This window comes from Mustela nivalis, assembly GCF_964662115.1.
Source record: "Mustela nivalis genome assembly, chromosome: 13".
Classification (NCBI taxonomy): domain Eukaryota; kingdom Metazoa; phylum Chordata; class Mammalia; order Carnivora; family Mustelidae; genus Mustela; species Mustela nivalis.
The window spans coordinates 64,350,910-64,371,054 of NC_139032.1; the positions used below are offsets into that span (position 1 = coordinate 64,350,910).

General features: G+C 43.1%; 2 protein-coding genes across 2 annotated transcripts in view; both read right to left on the reverse strand.

The window, feature by feature from the left end:
* Positions 1-20,145, reverse strand: part of GRIN3A (glutamate ionotropic receptor NMDA type subunit 3A) — a 157,034-nt gene that overhangs the window by 12,316 nt on the left and 124,573 nt on the right. The gene's annotated exons all lie outside the window — the stretch shown is intronic.
* On the reverse strand, positions 11,177-12,098 carry PPP3R2 (protein phosphatase 3 regulatory subunit B, beta). The gene has a single exon (XM_082696809.1). It carries the CDS (start codon positions 12,081-12,083, stop codon positions 11,325-11,327), a length of 759 nt encoding a protein of 252 aa, XP_082552935.1. The 5' UTR covers positions 12,084-12,098; the 3' UTR covers positions 11,177-11,324.

A 20,145-nucleotide genomic window follows, 5' to 3' on the forward strand; every position in this document is an offset into this window, starting at 1 on the left:
CCTGGTCTAGGTGACTGAGCACAAGGCAGACCACCTGAGGATGAGGCAGAAGCCCAGTCCTAGGGAATAAGGAATGCTGGTCTAGGAAAGGCAAGAGATGGATCGGGCCCTGAGAGCCACGAAAGCACTAGGGCTTCTCCTGGGACAAATGGTGACCAACTGTGTGATGCTGACCTCCAGAAAGCAGATTACAAATATGGCTGAAAATAGCCACTGGGCTGGCCCTCTCTGTGTATAGGATATAGCTACTATATAAGGATTTTATGAGTTATTACTGCTATGGATGAATAAAATGGAATTCATTTTTGATTTTAACATCATCAAACAATCAGCAAAACACTTAACAGACTGGCAATGCTTTCTTATAAGGTGCTGCCAAGATGAAGGAGAAAAATGTAACCTACAGTGAAACATCTTGCCTTTTAAACACCTGGCTTCCCCTTCCTTTTTTTGTGCATGATAATAACTAGTCTCATTTTCCTCTTCGTACCTCAATAACAAATAGGCTGTACTCAGTTTATTTTACACATTTTTCTTTAAAGATTTTATTTATTTGAGAGAGAGAGAGCCTGGGCAGGGAGAGAGGCAGAGGGAGAGGGGGAGAGAAAATCTTGAGCAAACTCCATGCTGGGCTTGATGTGGGGCTCAATCTCACGAACTTGAGATCCTGACCTGAGCTGAAACCAAGGGTGGGACACTTAACCAACTGAGCCACCCAGGCACCCCCTCATTTTTTTCTTTAAAGTTCTGTTGTTTATACCCACATACCAATGGACTAATAGATACAGTTACTGTTTCTTTTAAATTAGGTATCTAAGATGTGTGCCAGGCATCCTTATGCATATTATGATCTTATAATAACCCTTTAAGTATTATTATCTCCATCTCCCATTCAAGGAAGCTGAGTCTCATAGACATTAACCACCTTCCACAAGATCTTACAAGCTAATAAATGGGAGAGTCAGGCTGTGGATCCAGGACAGTCTAACGCTAAAGCCTACACTGCCTCTCAAGTGAATACCATTTATGGGTACTCCTTGCCGCCTGGACCCCAGGATCATGGCCTGAGCTGAATGCAGACGCTGAACCGACTGAGTCCCCCAGGTGCCCATGTGTCTAAGAGTGTTGTAGTGATACTTAAAGAAACTCATTGGGATTTTTAGATGAGTGGGAATGCTCTGGTGTTTCCCCACCACCATTTAAAACAATGGGAAGGGCTTCTACCTTCTGGAAATTCACTAGCCAATGTATTTCCAGGAGTGGACTCAATTCAGATAAAGAGAGATGCCTGTTCTGGCAAATGTTCTGAGTGGTCTCTGCCCAGATCCATGAGTGCTCCCAGTGACACACAGAGGCCAAGACCACCAATTTCGTTGCTGCCTAAACTGTGCTTGGCATCTTGCTCAGATGTGGACATTTGAAACATCTGACAGCTGGTGAGATAACTGATTAATTCTGAAACCTCGAGCAAGAAATGCAGTTGGACTATTTCATGTATCATGCCTTAGATGGTACTGAGTCCAAAGAGCTAAGCCTCCCTAGCCCCCAGTGCACATCTCTACATACATACCACCTACACACTTTCTCTCGTCCTTGAAGGACTTGGCTATACCTGTTTTCAATTCCTCTGTCCCCATTCTCTTTTGGACTCATTCCAATCAGGCTTTTTGTCCCAACCTATAACCTACACGACTCCTGTTAAAGCCATCAATGACCTCCACATTGCTAAATCCAACAATCAGTTTTCACCTTATTCATGTATCAGGTTGGACACTATTATTTCATCCTCTTTGATATATTTTCTTCACTGTTTCTGGGATACCTCTCTCTTTGTTCTACTTCAGTCTTTACTGCTTTATTGGTTTCTCCTCATCTTTCTGTTAGTAAATATTGGTATGACTTTGATTTTTAGCTACATTCACTTTCTTATCCAGACTCATGGCTTTAAATCCCATCTATCTGCCAATGACTTCTAAACGTATATCTTCCCCAACTCTTATTCAGTCTCTCTACTTGGTTATCTAACAGACATCCCAGACTTAACACACTGAAATAAATAAATTTTCCCTGAGAATAGCTCCTCATATAGTCTTTCTCATTAGAGGATCTCCATCCTTGCTATTGCTTAGGTCAGAAACCTTAGAGTTATCTTTGACTGCTCTCTTTCTTTAGCATTCCATACATAGTGTGTCTGCAAATATGGCAGACCCCACCTTCGTAGTACACACAGAATCTGATGACTTCCCACCACCTCCACCAACCACTCTGGTCTATGCCACCATCACTGCTCACCTAGACTACTGAAATAGCCTTCTCTTTGGTTCCCTGACCCCCTCAGTTTGTCTTCTGCATGGCATCCGGCTTGGCTCCCTCAACATATCATGTCATGCAATGCCCAGTGATGGTTTTCCATCTCATCTAGAGTAAATGCCAGAGTTCTTACAATGTCCTACAAGAAGTTCCATGAGTTAGTCCCACACCTCCTAACTTCACATCCTTCTCTCACTTGTTCATTCTGTTCAGCTACTTGGGCTTTCTCTCACTTCTTTAAGTCTACGGAGCAGTTGAGGATCTTCATCTGTTCTCTCTGCCTGTAACTCTTCTGCCAGGCATCAATATTGCTCCTTCCCCTCATTTTCTGCAAGTCTCTACTTGCAGAAAAGGGTACTCAAAGTCTCTACTCAAATGTCACTAATCAGTAAAGTCTAGCCTAACCATATGGTTAAAAAGGCAAAACCTGCCCTGCTCCCCTTCCTTTCCTGGACACAACCTAGACCCTCACTGTTTTATTTTTCTCCTGTCATAATAAATATGATTTTATTGCTTATTTCCCTTCTCATGTAGAATATAAGCTCCAAGAGACCAGGGGTTTTGCCATTTTGTTCAGAGTGGACCCTGATTGCCTACAATAGTGCCTAGCATTTACTACATGTTCAATTAATATTTTTGAATGAATGGATGAAAGCATATGAAAGCTAGTATCTTTTTTGTATAATGTAAATGTATACAGATCCCCCCCCCCCAAAAAAAACCACTCTGTTTCTCTCAGGAGAGTTCTAGAATAATTCTGTGAGGGAGAAAGACAAAGATGCATATTCTCAATTGATAGAAGAGAGAACTGAGAGAGCTCAGAAAACTTGCCATCCTGACTTCGTAATGCCAGTGTTCATCACTCTGAGGACATAACTGGGGGGAAATATATTTACAATTAATAAAATAAAATGTTAGAGACTGAATGCAGTAATTTCAGCTGGCTTGTGTTGGGAGTGTATTGTACTGATTTTATTTGCTGAGGACCCTTTTCTTGGGGGACTGCCCTCGCCCACTTCATATAGTTTTGGTGTGTCTACCAGTCACAGACTCCCAGGTCTTTAGTTCCCTGGAGCCAAGCATGGGGCCCAAGGTAGGTCAGTTTGCATTTGGGCAGAGACATTGTCACTGAAAGTGACTGAGGCTGAGTTCCTGTGCCAGTGCCTCAAAGACACTATTTTCCCTATTTCCTGCCACTACCATCCCTGAAGTCCTGTCATTCCTGAGGCATCATCAGTCATTCATTCTCCTCACTTCAAAAATACTGAGCTCCCCACTATTCTTTCAATAATCCCCCTTTTTCTTGTTTAAATTAATCTGTTGCTTGCAACCAAAGAACCTGACCTGATCGACTGCTTAAAGGACTAAGCTCCCTTAGCTCCAAGGTATAAAAAGAATCGATCTTGAGACAGACTTTATTTCTCATGCAGAACACTGAAGTGAATGTGTGAGTCTGTTCTAGGAAGATTTCTTTGACACAGTGAGGCTCTGCCTTTCTTTGCATGCCTCCAAAAGCTTGGTATATAGTAGGTGCTCAATAAATGCTTATCAAAGTATACATCTGACAAGAATCTTAGTTATAATTAATCTCAAGATTTCTAGTACCTATTAAAGTAGGTTTCCCCCAGAGCAAAATAACTACAAGAACCATAGGAAATCATTTTATACTTTAGTGATCTGATGCATTAAACTTTGCATTATCTCCTGTCTGAGTCTGTAAAGCCCAATCCTGGTGTTCAAACAAATTTTCTTTTCCTTTAGTAAGAATAGGAGTAGGGGAGGAATAATAGTTTTAGCAAGAGGTAAAGAGAAGAAAGGCTATGGATCTTCTGAAATATGGATGACTCCTAGATACTTAGAAGCAGAACATGTAGGAAGCAAATGATGTTTCAAATTTAGAAGACCTGATTTATACACTTTTTTTTTTTTTTTGCCACCAACTACTTTGACCAGAAGAGCAGCAGCAGCTCCACAAATCTGGCAGATTCATTGTTTCTACATACATGACCCTCTGAGGGGGACGGACAGAAGATGGAGACCTGCCTGAGGCATGGCCTGGAAGGTACCAAGGACAGCTCCTAGGGGAGACAGTCGGCCTGGCTAGGGAGTACCGTAAGGGTGAAAAGTAATCATTTGGGATTTCTAAAAAATTAACAAAATCAAGAAAAGGGAGAAAGAAGGTGTTCACTCAGAGGATCTGGAATTTTCTCATCTATGAAGGGCAGACTGGAAGATCACAGTTAACAAAAGAAACAAAAGAGATGATTTGTAAAATCCAATAGGACAATGCATAAGCAAAGTTAACAGTGCTCACATATTTGGATGAGGAAAATAATCTAGATGGAAAGCTATCAGTGTCTGTGGGAATGTCCCACCACTTCCCAGGCCCTGGCAGCCGGGGTACACCTTTGTCTTCTTTAATCTGGAATCTGCTTAATGGCTGGCTCATCAACATTTCCTGCCTATAGTGCTGAGGAAATGCACCCTCTCTGTTCCTTGCGTTCCACAACCCCCTGCTCCTTCTAGGCTTTGGCAACCATTGTTTAGCCGTGGACCTGGTGCTCAGTTTGCTACATTAGTTTCATTGTGTGGCCTTTTGGAAATCTTAATTTATTATTAAGGCGGCTCAGAAAAATATTTCTAAAACTTAGAGATAATTAGCCATAATCCTTAGACTATACAAATACTTTCTTTTTAAAAACAAGTTCTATTTTTAAGTGTCAACATCCAACAAAAACAAGTTCTATTTTTAAGTGTCTATTTGAGTTTGTGGGACTCAAACTCACAACCCTGAGATCAAGAGTCACAGGCTTTAATCAACTGAGTCAGCCAGGTGTCCCTACAAAATGCTTTCAGTTCTTCCATTTTCTCTCCTGAACTGCATATGAAACATATGCATATGTATTTTCCAGAGTTATGTAAACATACAATTATGCTTTAAAAAAACCACTATTTTCTAAAAATGTTTGCATTTACAGTCACTTCATTAATTTTAATGGCCTTATGTTGTCACCTATTATTTACCATAATTGACCTAGCTAATCTCAAACTTTCAGGTATTTAATTTTAATATTATTAATTGTATATATATATGATAAATATTGCTGCAACAAAAAATCTACGTATAGCATTTAAAAAATTGGCTTTGACTTCCCGAGATAAATATATGCAGTGAGTGGGATTAACAGGTCAGCTGATGTAACTGTTTTGATGCCTGGCGACATGTGAAGCAGCTCTCAGAAAATGTGAACATTGCTGCTAGTGTTGCCCCAATGCACAGCACACTCACAGCCTTGCCAAGCCTGTTTTGTACGTAATCGCTTCTTCCTGTTTTAAACACTCTGATTTGTATTTCCTTAGTGAGGCCATTTTCTGATTTTCCCATCCCCTTTTGTATGAATCATATATTTATAACCTTTGCCAATTATACATTTCAGACAGGGCCAGGCTTTTTATTTAAAAAAGCTATTAACCTCTTTCCTACATATTATTTATGTTTCTCTAACTTCAGGTTTTACCGTTAGCTTTTGTTGGATTTTATTATATGGAAGTTTGAAATTTTATATGGCTGTTATTTGTTTTGACTACTGTAAACCCATCTATTGTTTTAGCTGTTAGAAAATATCCACATTGTTGGGATAAGTGTTTTATGACCAGTTGCTTTATTTTTGAAAAAAATCAAAAGGCAAAACCTGCCCCCCTGCCCTTCCTTTCCTGGACACAGCCTATACCCTTACTCTGTTTTAATTTTTCTCCTGTCATAATAAATATGAGTTGATTGCCTATTTCCCTTCTCATGTAGAATATAAGCTCCAAGAGACCAGGGATTTTGTCATTTTGTTCTTGAGCTTTTATACTAAAGGGTGGAGCACGTTATTTTCTCTTCATTGAGACTTTCCATTTTAACCACATGCTTCAGAGATACATTAGCCAGTAAAATGACACTCTCTTCTTAGGGTGGCATGCACTCCTTTATGCTCATTTTAAGATCTTCAGATTTTAAAAATATTGGCAAATAAGAAAATTGTGAGGACAAACATCATGTAAAACTAACAACAAAAAGTGTATTTGTGGGTCAGATTAAGCCTATGAGCTGTCAGACTATATCCTTTGATGTACACAGCTGTCTTGCTGCTAGTGTCCCTTTCAGTGTTGTGGTTTTTCATTGTGAATCAGTTAATGCCTTTAAAGCTGACACATGCTTTGCTACTTACTCACACAGTCACCAGCCTTTGAGAGAGCTATGGTAGCCAATATGAAAGGAGAGGGGTCCAGTTCTGATTCTCAGTCTAGTGGCCTATTACGGTGCAACCTTGTCTTTAAAAACATCCAAACCTTTCCCTTTTCAAGGCAAGAAAAACAGATAAAATACAGTAGCCAGATCAATGACCTCCTCCATGCTAACAAAGAGAATCAGCAGCATAAATGCAGAACAGCTTGTAACAAAATAAAAAAGTTTCCTGAGAGGTTTTTCCCAGAGAATGTCTCTAAAGCATGATAGACCTAGAGGATAAACCAACAATGCTAAAGCCATTTTCTCCTACATTTAAAAAAAAAAGTGGTTTGGGATTGCAACATACATTAGAAAGCAGATACAATCCATTAACATAGAATTCATAACAACATATTGTTACTGATCTCTATAGCTTAGACATGTATGGTTGCTATTATCAGTTTAATCTAAACAAATCACTCATTTTTCAAAATGAGACGAAGATGGAAGATGACTTATGATTGCCTTGCCTTTTTTTTTTTTTCCCCAATATGTAGAACCAAAGAGGAGGCAGCTAATTGGTCCTTTACGAGTAATTCACTCCTTTTGTGAAAACTGAGGTTTGATTTGATTATATTAATAACACTATCAGAAATATTTTGAAGCAGATAAGAACCATAAAAGTAAGAGGTAATGCAGTGAGTTCAGCGTTTGGGATCAGAAGAAAGCCTGGTTCAGGGGTGCCTGGGTGGCTTAGCAGGTTAAGCATCTGACTCGTGGTTTTGGCTCCAGTTGTGATCACATGGGTGGTGGGAGTGAGCCCCACAGGCTCTGCACTTGATGGGTGGATCTGCTTGAAGATTCTCTCCCTCTGTCCCTCCCCACACTGGCATGCACTCTCTCTCAAATGAATGAATAAATCTTTTTTTTTTTAAAGATTTTATTTATTTATTTGACAGAGAGAGATCACAAGTAGGCAGTAGGCAGAGAGGCAGGCAGAGAGAGAGAGGAGGAAGCAGGCTTCCCGCTGAGCAGAGAGTCCGATGCGGGGCTCCATCCCAGGACCCTGGGATCATGACCTGAGCCGAAGGCAGAGGCTTAACCCACTGAGCCACCCAGGCGCCCCTGAATGAATAAATCTTAAAAAAAAAAAAAAAAAAAAAAAGGAAGGGGAGGGGGAGGAGGAGGAGGAGGAGCTTGATTCAAGTTCTTGCTTTGCCACTTCCCAGCTGGGAGATCTCGGAGAAGATTCTGGATCTCTCTATAGCATCATGTATTAAACTGAATGATGGCACCTACTTCACAGTGTTATTACGATTAAATGATGTAACAACTTCAACAGTATCTGGAACAGTGGTTCAGTAAATGGGTATCACCCAAGGAGTTGCACAGAACTACATTTGTTGGCAACTGGCAACTAACAGAAAAATCAGAGCATTCTAACTTGGAAGTAAATGTGATGTTTCTTCCCAAATACCCATATAGTCAGATCTTTCCAGTTTCTGAAACTGGAAACAGGCTCTCAGTTCAAGGTCATTGCCATAAAACTCTGGGTAACTACATTAAGTAGACTGATCAAACAATTAGCCTGTTAATTCCAGCCATTCCAGAGGCTGAAATATTTTCCTCTTGTTAAATTAAAACATGTAATTCAACATGTTTCAAACCCTTCGTTGTAATTTTTAAATTTCCATATTTAAATTTACAAGGTACATTGCAGGGTATATAAAAAATGTCTATGAGGCCTTCTTGGCTAGTACTGCACATGCTCACTTTCCTCATGCAGTTTCCTCCACAAAGTCAAATAGGTTGGGCTAGAATCAGAGTCTTCCTTTTATTTTTTTAAAAGATTTTTAAAAGAATTTGTCAGAGAGAGTGAGAGCACACACAAACAGGGAAGCAGCAGGCAGAGGGAGAAGCAAGCTCCCCACTGAGCAAGGAGCCTGATGTGGGGCTCCATCCTAGGACCCCAGGATTCCAGGATCATGACCTGTGCTGAAGGCAGATGCTTAACCCTGAGCCACCCAGGTGGCCAGAGAGTCTTTCTTTTAAACTTTCTCTAGTCAAGAAGTCCATTTTTTTCTGCAAATGAGGGGGTGGGGAAGACTAGGACACTGTTTGTTTTCTGGATTAGGATTACACAAATATCCAGTTTAATTTTAGAGTGGTGTAGCTAAGTACTAAGAAAGGGTTCAAAAGGGAGAAATAAGCATCCTGTTTCCCTTATGTATCTTGATCTAGTAAAAGTGGAGAAGGGGGTGGAAGGGAGTTAGAATGAACCCACTGTGCTCTAAGCCCTTGTCTTATTTTTTAGTAGGTTCTACACCCAACATGGGGCTCAAAGTCACAACCCAGAGATCAAGAGTTGCATGCTCTACCAAGACAGTCGGCCACCCTTACATGTTTTATATTTTTGAATCCTCAAAATAACCAATGGATCCTTGTTTTAATTAGGAGAACTGATAGTGAGAGGTTGGGAAACTTGGCTTATGCTCACACAGCTAATAAATGCCCCATCGTTAAGAACCTGCTTGTAAATGACTCCAAACCCAGGTGTGCCTGATTCTTTCAATGATGTCATCCTGAGCTATGACTCAGATCACTACATGGTTGGGACCATTTATTATTAACAGATTTTTTTTTTTTTTTAGGACTGCACAGAAATGAAAGGAACAGAGATTCCTATTTTTTGTGGTTCCTAAATAATCTACTAAATTAAAAAGTATGGCAGGAGGGCTTGGTAGATGGGTGCCCTGACAGTAATGAAATTTGTGGACTTATTTTTCCTACTTCTGTTTTTTCAAGAATAGCAACTGGCTTCTTCAAACTAGAAGGATAATTTCTTTCAAACAGATCTTCCTCATCCTGAGAAAAATCACCTGAGTTTTGTCCTGTGTAGGGAGAGTAGGTTTCATTGTCCTAAGGTTTGGAGCCTTCAGCCCTTCTGTGGGGAGTGGTCCATGGTAAGCAAGAGGACTGGCATGAAGTGGCAAAAGCTGGGACCAAAGACAGTTGGTTTTCTGAGAACTGATCGCAAGTGGGGCCTCAGAGAGCTGGTAATATCTGGATATAGGCAGTGGTATACTTACTGGCACACAAGTTCTCCAAACAAAACATGAAATGTTTTTGCTTCTTTCCATGATGTACTAGTTCTATCATGGCCAAATTCTCTCTCTCTTTTTTTTTAAGATTTTGTCAGAGAGAGAGAGACCGCACACAAGCAGGGGGGCAGCAGGCAGAAGGAGATGCAGGCTCCCTACTGAACAGGGAACCTGATGCAGGACTCAATCCCAGAACCCTGGGATTATGACCTGAGCCAAAGGCAGATGCTTAATGAACTGAGCCATGCAGGTGTCCCTCCCATGGCTAATTTCAATCTAATGACATGACATCCCTAAACACAGAGCTAGAAAGAAGGCACACACACTGCCCTTGTCCAGGATGAGTAGGCTCTAATACACACCTTGGCTGCAGGTGTATTAGCCTGTTAGGAATTTGGGGCTGAATTCCATTAGAAAAAAGGCTTCCTGGGGTGAAAGAGCTCTCAGCTTCCCTGCCAGGCCTCAGGTCTGATGTTCAGAACTGAGTTTAGCTAGTATAGACAGCATTGCCGCCCTGCAGCAGAGATGTGTTTGCCCATCTCTGAATCTTTTGAATGTATCTGCCTCTGTTCTGTCAGAACAATTCTGAATCTGTTTATTTCCCTCTAACTGGGGGTGGGGTGGGGTGGGGGCAGGGGCTGAGTTTTGGAGGGAAGAGCTTTCTGGGAAGGTCCCTGCCCTATTTGGACTGGAAGCAATCTTTTTTTTTTTTTTTTTTTAAGATTTTATTTATTTGACAGAGATCACAAGTAGGCACAGAGGCAGGCAGAGAGAGAGAGAGACAGACAGACAGAGAGAGAGAAGAAAGCAGGCTCCCTTCTGAGCAGAGAGCCCGATGCGGGGCTCGATCCTAAGATCCTGAGATCATGACCTGAGTGGAAGGCAGAAGCTTTAACCCACTGAGCCACCCAGGCATCCCAACTGGAAGCAATCTTAACTGTACTTCCTACTGGGATGGCTGGCTCACCTGGAAAAACTGCCACTAAGTCTGAGAGTTGGGCTAGGCACTTAGTCCAGGCTTATTAACATTTCTTATAAGAGCCCTGAGACCACTTCTTGGTCAGGAGCTGGAATGACGGGACAGGAGGAGACCTCCAGATGGGCTCAGGGATATCTAGATGCAAGATGGGGAGTGGGCTACAGCCTAGGAAAGGGAAAGGTGGGCTTTCACCGCCCAGAGAGAGCTGATTAAAAGGTGCTCAGCCAAGAGAAATAGATCTGTTCCTGCTGCCACAACAGGAAGTTAGCAATCTGTCGAGAGAACCTGGACACAAGGAAATGAAAACAGTTCACCTAACACCTGATTTAAATTGTGCAATTCCCTCCCATCTATAAAACTATGAGAAGTAAAGGCAAAGATATGTATATTTTCTTATTTTGGAATTTTTTAAGTTTTTGACACTTTATAGTTTGGATCCTGAATCAAAACAAAGAAAAAGATGTTTAGAAAGACCTTTTGATTTTCTTTTCCCACCATGCTTCTTCATCTTGGTCTCCCCCAGTCTGGGTGTTCCCCTGAATCACTGAGATAAAAAGAATTCACAACACCGAGTTGGTTATGAGGTTCATGTTAGAAAATGTGGCTTCACAAAGAGAAACACTTCCAAATAAATCTGAGACCCAGCTCCTGGGCTGCCTTGAGCAGATCTTAAAAGAGACAGAAAGGGAAGTAAGAGTTGGTGGGTGGAGCTCTTAAAAGCTCACACAATCACCACCAACTTCTTGTGGACATCCAGGCCTCTAACCACAGCGCTGAACTCCTCAAAGGATATTTTCCCGTCTCCATCCCGATCCAGGACGATGATGGTTTTGTCCACTAACTGCTGTAACTGCCAGTCCTCCAGGTTGTCGCCCACCATCAGCTTCAGCACCTGGAAGAGCTCCCCGTTGGAAATGTAGCCATCTTTATCAATGTCATAGATGCTGAAGGCAAACCTCAACTTCTCCTCCTCGTCCCCCCTGACGCTGAACTGGGAGGTCCCCAGGATGAACTCCTTGAAGTCCACTTCTCCATTGCCGTCGGTGTCGAAGACGTCGATCACTCGCTGCACCAACGGGTTCTGGTGCAGCTCGGGCAGGGACACGAACTCCTCCACGCTCAGAGAGCCTGAACGGTCCAAGTCCAGCTTCTTAAACCTCTTGCTCAGCCTTTTAATTTCATCGGAGCTGAAGTGGGAGCATATCTCCTCCGGGTAACTGGCTTCATTTCCCATTGTGGACGCGGACACCCCTCGCAAGGGCTGTAGGCGCGGGCGGGTCCAAGCCCAGCGGTTGCGCGGCTGCGGCGGGAGGATGGGGGGGGGGGGCGGGGCAGGCTTGGAAGGCTGGAGGACCTCTCCCCTCCCCCACCAGGCGTCAGGGAAGGAGCGGGGAGGCGGGCAGAGAGGGAAGTGGGAGAAGGTAGGAGAGTGCGGCGGGGGAGGGGCTGGGGTAACGGACGCCCAGGAGTGGATAGGCATATAGGTTGCTCCGCCCTCTTTCCTTTTCTTGCCCACTTGGCCGCTGGCGGTTTTCTTCTAGTTCTGCTGCTGGTGTTTCATCTTCTCGCTTCCTCCCTTGTCCTTAGTAAGCTCCAAAGGGGCAGTGTCCCCAGCACAGTGCCTGAAGCGCAGTATGTTTCATCAATATGCTCAGAATGACAGAGCGCACTGCAGTCCTGTGCTCTTTATGCTTATGCGGGCCTTGTGGTGGGCTAAAAGAGGTAATACATCAAAGCGCGGATCTTATACATATTTCCTAAATTCTCTGCCGCGATTGACATCCTTCAGGTGCAGTGGTCACTGACCCTTTTCAAGACCTGGGGTTCCGGGTCTTAGTACGGGACCACTCAGATGTCGCACAGAATTTCTCACATGATCACTGATAGGCGGTAACATATTCCTGAGGAATATAACAGCGCTGAATCCAGGGCATTCTTTCAAGAAGACACAGTTCCCAAGACTATGGCCTTGGTTGCCCTGTTACTTGGCATCCATCATCTTATAGACTGGTCTTTATCTTTTTCCAACTGGAGCCTGGTGGCTGTCCTAAGGACCATGCTGGGAATGGCTGTAATGTGCCCAGAGATGCCTTTTGCATGTTTTGAGAGCGACAATGGTCCTTCCACTGTCTCATGCTTTCCTCTTTGCTTAACCTGGATTTGTCCTTTTTGATAAACATGAATCTCTTGTGTCCGCCCCACCCCCACATCCCTTCTTCCTTTAGAAGCACATCATTTACTCCAAATGCATAAGAAATAAACTGACTCAAGGGCAATGTAGTTCACCAGGAGAACCCCAGGCCACTAAATCAAACTGAAAGGGGCCAACACTAACTTAAAAAATGCTACTACATTCTTTGTGTTTTAAGTTAAGCCAAAATAGCACTCTAAAGGCAACTACTGAAACTGCCATGACGGCTAAGGGGTACCTAACCCAAGAACCAGGCAGTTTAAGGGAAAAGGGAAGTTTTGTAGGCGACAATATTTAATAACTGAATTATTATCCCAACTGATTGAATGAATTAGATCTGAAAGAAACATGACAGCGTGGAAAGATTCCAAAACAGAATAATCCAACTCTGAAGTGACCATTGAGTAAGGCCTCAACAACTTGCTTAACATCAGTTTTTCCATCTGTAAAATGGAGCTAATAATACATTTTGTACAGCTGTGTGAGGATTAAAGCTGGTATTAGCCAATATGAGAAATCACTGTCACATCATCATTATCCTTACTATTTCCCCTGTGGGTGGAGATGAAGTCTTAAAGAATGAACAGTTGGCAGCCTGGGTCCTTACATGCAGCTATGTCATTTACTGAGCATTCCTTGGTACCACCGACAGTGTGCCACTCACTGCTCTAAGCACTTCCTCAGCATTAGCTCTGGCTCCCCCAGCACACTCCTTGAGGACTGACCGCACTGGCCCATCAAGCATGTTTCTGGAGTCCACACTGTCTTACCCATGATAGTTGTCATTTGGAAAGGAGATATTAGTGTGGAAACTTTCAGTAAATGTATTCTTCTGTTCCTCTATGGGTTATTTTTAGGAGGTAGTAAAGGGTAGTGGAGAGAGCAGAAGAATTCAGTAGACCAGGTTCCAATCCTTGCTCTGCCCAGATTAACAATGAGCCCTTAGAGGAGCCATTCCTGTCCCAGCCTCAGTGTACTCATCTGTAAAATGGGGATAGTAATTATAACTGCCTTCTCCACTGCATGTAGTTCTGAGAGCGAGATGCGGGAGTGCACATAGAAATGTTATGTAAGAGAAGTACTGTCACAAGAGTCAACTCACGTGGAACAGACACTATCAGGAAGATGGCACCACTTCACTAAAATAATTCAGTGTGCAACCAAGAATTGCTTTACTCCTTCCCTGCAGAGGATGCAACGTCACGCTGGACCTTAAGTTCTAGTCAATGTGAAGTTGAGTTCCCCATTGCTCCACATTTCATAAACTTTGTAGGTAAGTATTGTTATGGGGCTCAATGCCATTGTTTCAATTTTCTCTGGTTGTTATTCTTAGTTATTTTCACTGTTATTCTTTCTGGTTTTATCACTGTGGAGGGATCCGGACCATCAGATATTCATTGCAGTAAGTAAATGGAAAGGGTTGACTGTTCCAGAAGAAATCAGGAGCCTGATGGCACTTCCATTTCAGCAAGTTTTTAGGGAAAGAACTGTAAGATGGTCACATGCAAAAGTAACTGGCATTAGAAAATAAAGCCAAACATAAGCGATGAGTCCTGTAGTTCATGTAAGGCATCATCTTCCAAGTTAGTCAGGAATATGGGTTTCTGAGTAGTATCACGCATTCTGGGAGCGACCCACGCAGTGGGTCATTGACCTTGACCTGGAAGCCCTCATGTATCTGTGATGCTGTCCATCACCATATTTAACATCAATCTGTGTTGAGGTTAGCCATCTTATAGATTGTGGAAACACATGGCCCTGAGTTTAAACCTGAGCATCAGATTTCTCACTGCAAATCAGTGTTATTTTAGGTTTAAGTGAGAGAACATCTCAAATAATCCAAAGCCATCTAAAATAGCATGTCGGTGCACAGTAGGTGCTCAATACCTTTTGTACCCTATCTTCTTTCTACTCTCTTTCTTACTCCTTTGTTTTCGCTAAGGCAGATATTTGGCTTTGGCTATATGTGTCTTGTTTTTCTTGGATGTGATATACTTTATTTCAAGTTTAAATCCATTTAACAAATGGATTTCTTCAACAGGTAGAGCACTGAGGGCATTCAAGGATGGTCCCTACTCAGAAAGCTTACTGACCACTGAGTGACTTGAGGCAGTAGAAAATTGTAATTAATTATAACACAAGCTGGAAAAGGAAAGATGTCATCAAAAGTGTAAAGGTTAAGAGCTGTAAGCATTCAGAGAACTGAGAGGTGGTTGGAAAATACCTAGAATTCTTGCTGGGAACAAATGGAGGAAGACATTTTGCAAGAAGTACAGTTTCATTCTGACAAAGACAAAGGGAACAGGTACTCTAACCACAGAAGTGGGAAAGGGAGCAGGTGGGGATGGCAGAATCTGGTACAATGTGGCTTAAGTACTGAGTAAAATACCAAAGTGAAATGGAAGGAACCAGATCAATGGGACTTCTGAATGTTTGGCCAAGACATCTGGTTTCTATACAACAGAGAAAGAGTGACCGAATGCACACAAGAATGACTAAATCAGGATTCTATTCTAGAAAGATGACTCTGGCATTGTGAAGGGTGAATTGAACAGGGGAGAGACTGGCAGCTGGGAGAGCAGCTAGCCACCGGGGATGACCACACGTGCTTGTCTGCAGAATGAGCGCGTGCCGTATGCTGAGAGAGGCACTGGAAGTGGAAGGCCAGGTCTGCTTAGCTGTCATAGCAAAGAACCACAAACTAGGGGCTTAAAGAGAAGCTGATTGTCTCCCAGTTCTGGAGACTAGAAGTCTGAACTCCAGATGACAGCAGGGCCATGTTCCCTTTGAAACCTTAGAGGAGTCCTTCCTCGCTTATTCTGAGCATCTGATGGTTTGCTGGCAGTCTCTGGCATCCCTTGGGTGCAGCTGCATCAATCAATCCAATCTCTGCCTCATGGTCATGGCGTTCTCCCTGTATCTGTCCTCTTACAAGGACACTGGGCATATTGGATTAGGGACCCACCCTTACACTGTGTGACCACAGCCTCAACTTAATGGATCATGTCTGCAGTGACCCTATTTCCAAAGTGGGCCTTGTTCTGAGGTACCAGGGGGTTAGTTCAGTAGAACCTCAACATGTCTTTTTGGGGGACACAATTCAACCCATTCCAACCAGGCCTGACGTCTTACTGGACAGAAGCATAGAGGGAGAGAGCAGAGATGAGGCTCCACATGGCACTGCACTAGCTTCTCTGGCTGACCAGCCCTTTGCCTGGATGTGGCAGGAGGCCACCTATAATGTGTGATGAGAGAGGCACCCTTTACAGGTCCGTGGGCTCCCCCACGATGCTGTCTTCTCATTTAACATGTCCTGAAATTCCACCAACTCCCACAGCTGCATCACGAGAAAGTGTCTTCAGAGTTACGATACAGGGAATGTGAGGGCAATTTCTCACCTTCTTAGACCGGGTTAATGATGCTTGTGAGGAGCAAAAAAGGCTTTTCTGATAGTCCGTGACACTTCACACCACAGCCACTAGATGGCAATCATCACACATTTCCAAGCCACAATCTTGAAAGCCTGGAAGCAACTATTTATTAGCACAGGAAATAATTAGGGAGGAGTCCTGTTTCCCGTGATTCCCCTATAGATTTCAGTGTATGGAAAACTCAAAAAGTGGAAAAAAGACCGTCTCTCACAATAGTCTTAATCAGTCTGAGCACTGTTCACACCTTTTAGTTGCAGAGTAAATAACTATATTCATAAATATTCATGAGTCCACTGAATGTAACCCGGATAAAAAGCAAAAACTATGAACAGTATTCGGTCTTGAGCATAATTTATGCCCAAACATCTCTGGTATATAAAGGAAGAGACCCTTACTCCATGTGCTCTGTTTACTTGGTCATTAGCAAGGGTGAAGAGGGCACGGCTGGAAAATTTCATCTTCTGTCATCCACTGTAAGCAGAGAGCAACAGAGTAACAGCCCCACCTTTGTGATGATGCCACGAGAGAGGAAAGCAACATGGAGAATTGTAGTGCTCCAGCCGGCCCACCCAGTAGCCTGACTTTGAAATACCACTGATTACATGTAAAGAAAATACTTTAAAAATCTGATTTAAGTGCATCCTAACGGTCTGCATAAACCATGTTTCCCCACTCAAACCTAGAAGCTGAGTTGGAAGAAAGAAATCAGATGATAATCATAATAGCTGGCTAGTACAGCACTTTGCAAGGTAGAAAATTCCAGAATCAGGTATTTCTCAAGTCCTCCAGTAAAAAAGTCTCCAGTTTTATAACATATCTAAGTAACACATAAGAAAATCTTTACGCTGGAATTGTTAGATGCTTATAATTTTAAGATGCTCCTGCTTTTTTGGAGATGGGTCCAAAAGGGAAGGTGCAACAACTGTAATTTCCTACATGTGCTTCTTGTTTACCAAATATTTTTTTCTTCTGCACACATAAATCTATACTCAAAAGAGAAGAGGAAACATTTATTAAGCTAAATATTCTTCCTAAAATAGCTCATTAAATATATTTCACTACTTACAGGAAGATTCTATTATCACCCCCGGTTTGGGGGTAAGGATCTGATATTTCAGAAGTTGCATGGTTTGGGGCGCCTGGGTGGCTCAGTTGTTGGGTGTCTGCCTTCTGCTCAGGTCATGATCCCAGGGTCCTGGGATTGGGGCCCACATTGGGCTTCCTGCTTGGTGGGAAGCCTGCATCTCCCTCTCCCACTCATCCTGCTTGTGTTCCCTCTCTCACTGTGTCTATGTCAAATGAATAAAATCTGTGTGGCTTATATAGACACACAGAATGGAGCGGGGTGTCAAACCTCAGTATATCTAATTTGGAGTTGAAATTTTTAAAATTATCTCAGACTGCCTTCCATATGAAGATTTAAAAAGATGTCCCCGCTCTTCTGATGGTCATAGGGGAACTGTAAGGCAGGACACAAGGGAAGGTGGCCAGCATCCCTAAGGAGGGGCCCACTAATGGGGCATAAAATCCTGTTCACCCAGCATCACTGGGTGCAGTGTCTCTGGAGGGTGGGGCCAAACTGCATTGCTTGTAATTCCATGCCTCAGTGTCCTGCTCATGCTCTGACTGGAGGGCTCTTCCCCCAACAGGGGACACCTCCTCTAGGAAGCCCTCTCTGACTCACTCTTGTTCTTCCATGGGTCATTCACAGGCTTGCCCCTGTCACTGCTCTACCTTGCATCTTCTGCTGCTGCCCCTGTGATGGCATGGTGTCGGGGTTTGTTCACAAGTCTGTCTCCCTGCTTGTGAGTTCTGTACTCATCTCTGCCCCTGGTGCAGGGCCAGCACCAGGCGTTCAACACATGTCTGCTGATGGATGGACGCACGGATGGAGGAATGAATGAATTTGTTCTAGTAGCAGAACAAGAAGGTGAGGCCTTTTGGAGATTGGCCTCCCTTTCTTCACAATTCCATTCCATGTCATAAAAGGACACGTGTAAGGCTTTGTGCTTCTTCAGGTTTCCAGAAAGCACTACCTGGATAGGATCCATCTGACCTTATGCTTGGCTTAAATATTAAACTTAATTACTTAGGCTATTCCAAGGGAAGCAGTCAGCTGTCAAGGTGGCTACCAACATACGCGGGGTTTCAATTTAAAGCAATCTGCGGTCATTAACTTTCCTTGCCTCGCCATAACTTTCATCAGGGTGAATAGCGGTGACATTTTAAATTGAAAAAGGAAGGGGTAGGGATGAGAGGGGCAGGGGGGTGCTGAGATGTGACCCAGTTGTCAAGAGCAGAAAAGACTGCATTAAAACTCATCCCTCCCTCACCCCTATGCCATTCCCTTTGTGTTTTTAAAGACAAACTGAAACTAAAACTGACCAGCATAGAAGCTTCTTGATGAGACTTGTGTGATCTATTTGGCTTTCAATGTAGAGCTGACTAATGCTTTCCTCCTCTCCCCAACAAAAAAGTAATGGAGGGAAGAATGGATTTACTTCAAGAAAATTCCATTTTCTTGGTGAACAAATATTAGGAAGTTTCATATGGGATGAACATTTGGAGGTCTGGGGCACTGGTTAGAGATGGGAGAGCCAGACTGGAGGCCAGCCAGTTCACTGTCCTTCTCTGTGGCCCAGGAACTATATCATTTAGGTCAGGATCCTTCTAAACCTATCATATCAGCCTGGGAACTACAGCCTTCTCTAACCTGGCCATGCTACACAGCTCAATCTTATGGTGACAAAACAAGCTTGAAGAGAACTTTAGTGATGTGCTGAAGGTCACTCAGTTGGTTCATGGCAGAGTCAAGACAAATATGACAACTCCCATTCATTCAACACCTATGTTCGTAGATGTCAGGCACTTTTACGTTCATTACTCTGTTCCTTACACCAAGCCAGGAGCATCAAATAAATATTGTTCTCTCCATCTAGGAGAGTAAATTCAGAGAGGTTAGGTAGTTTGTGTTGGTGATGTTTTGATGTTCCTTTGTGATGTAGATATTTTGAAACTGGTCATTTTTACATTTGCACCTCTACAGTGTTCTTGAAAATAAACCATTTAACTTCAGCTTTAAAAAACAAACTAATAATGAGCTCAGCAGACATCTCACTTCATCCCTGTCCGGAGGTCCCATTCCTTATTAGATGAAATTCAGGACTGGGGAGGCCACGGATGGAGTAATTTCAGGGATGGAGTGAAGGTCAAGTTGAGGATGAGCTCAGAGATGAAATGGCGCAAAGTTTCCTATTGTGCACTTTCCTTGATATTAAGAAACACCTAAAAGTACCTTGATTTACTTTTAGATTGTCCCGAAATTTACTTCTCCTTTTCCTTACATCTTGCAATCAAGGTCTCTGAATTCGAGATGGAACTCCTTCATGGCAATGTTCAACCTCCTGCTTAGTACGTATTTGTTTCCCTTGGCACTCAACAAGGAGACCCTTGGATTCAGAGGCACAAAACCTTGTAACAATACAGCAAGATATGGATTCCAATGAAGTTGAGAGAGGTTACGTAACTTTTCCAAGGACATAAAGCTGTCTCCTCATGGTCATGGTAGAGCCAAGGCGGCCTGGGTCCCAAGACCAGCACTGTCCGAATGGTTGTATTTGTCTTCTCTTTCTGACCAAGGCAAGGCATGAGCTATCTCCCTGCAGGCTGGACCTGGGTTTGGGAACAGAAACTGCACATCCTCAGATGGTCAGGCTGTGGGCACTTTCCTCTAGCTGTCCCATCCCCATCTTCATCTTCCATGAGGGTCTGTGCTGGACATTCTTTTGCCCTTCCAGACCCACCTTTCTCCATCCAGCTTTGTGCCCTGTGGAGGTCCTCTATGGACCACACCGACAGGCTCCCTTGACCTAAGGCCGTGGTGGGAGACAAAGAGGTTCAAGGAGCTGAGGTCAAGTATT

Bases quoted from the DNA above. Each gene is read 5' to 3' on its own strand.
- PPP3R2 (XM_082696809.1), bottom strand. From the start codon at position 12,083: ATGCCTATCCACTCCTGGGCGTCCGTTACCCCAGCCCCTCCCCCGCCG.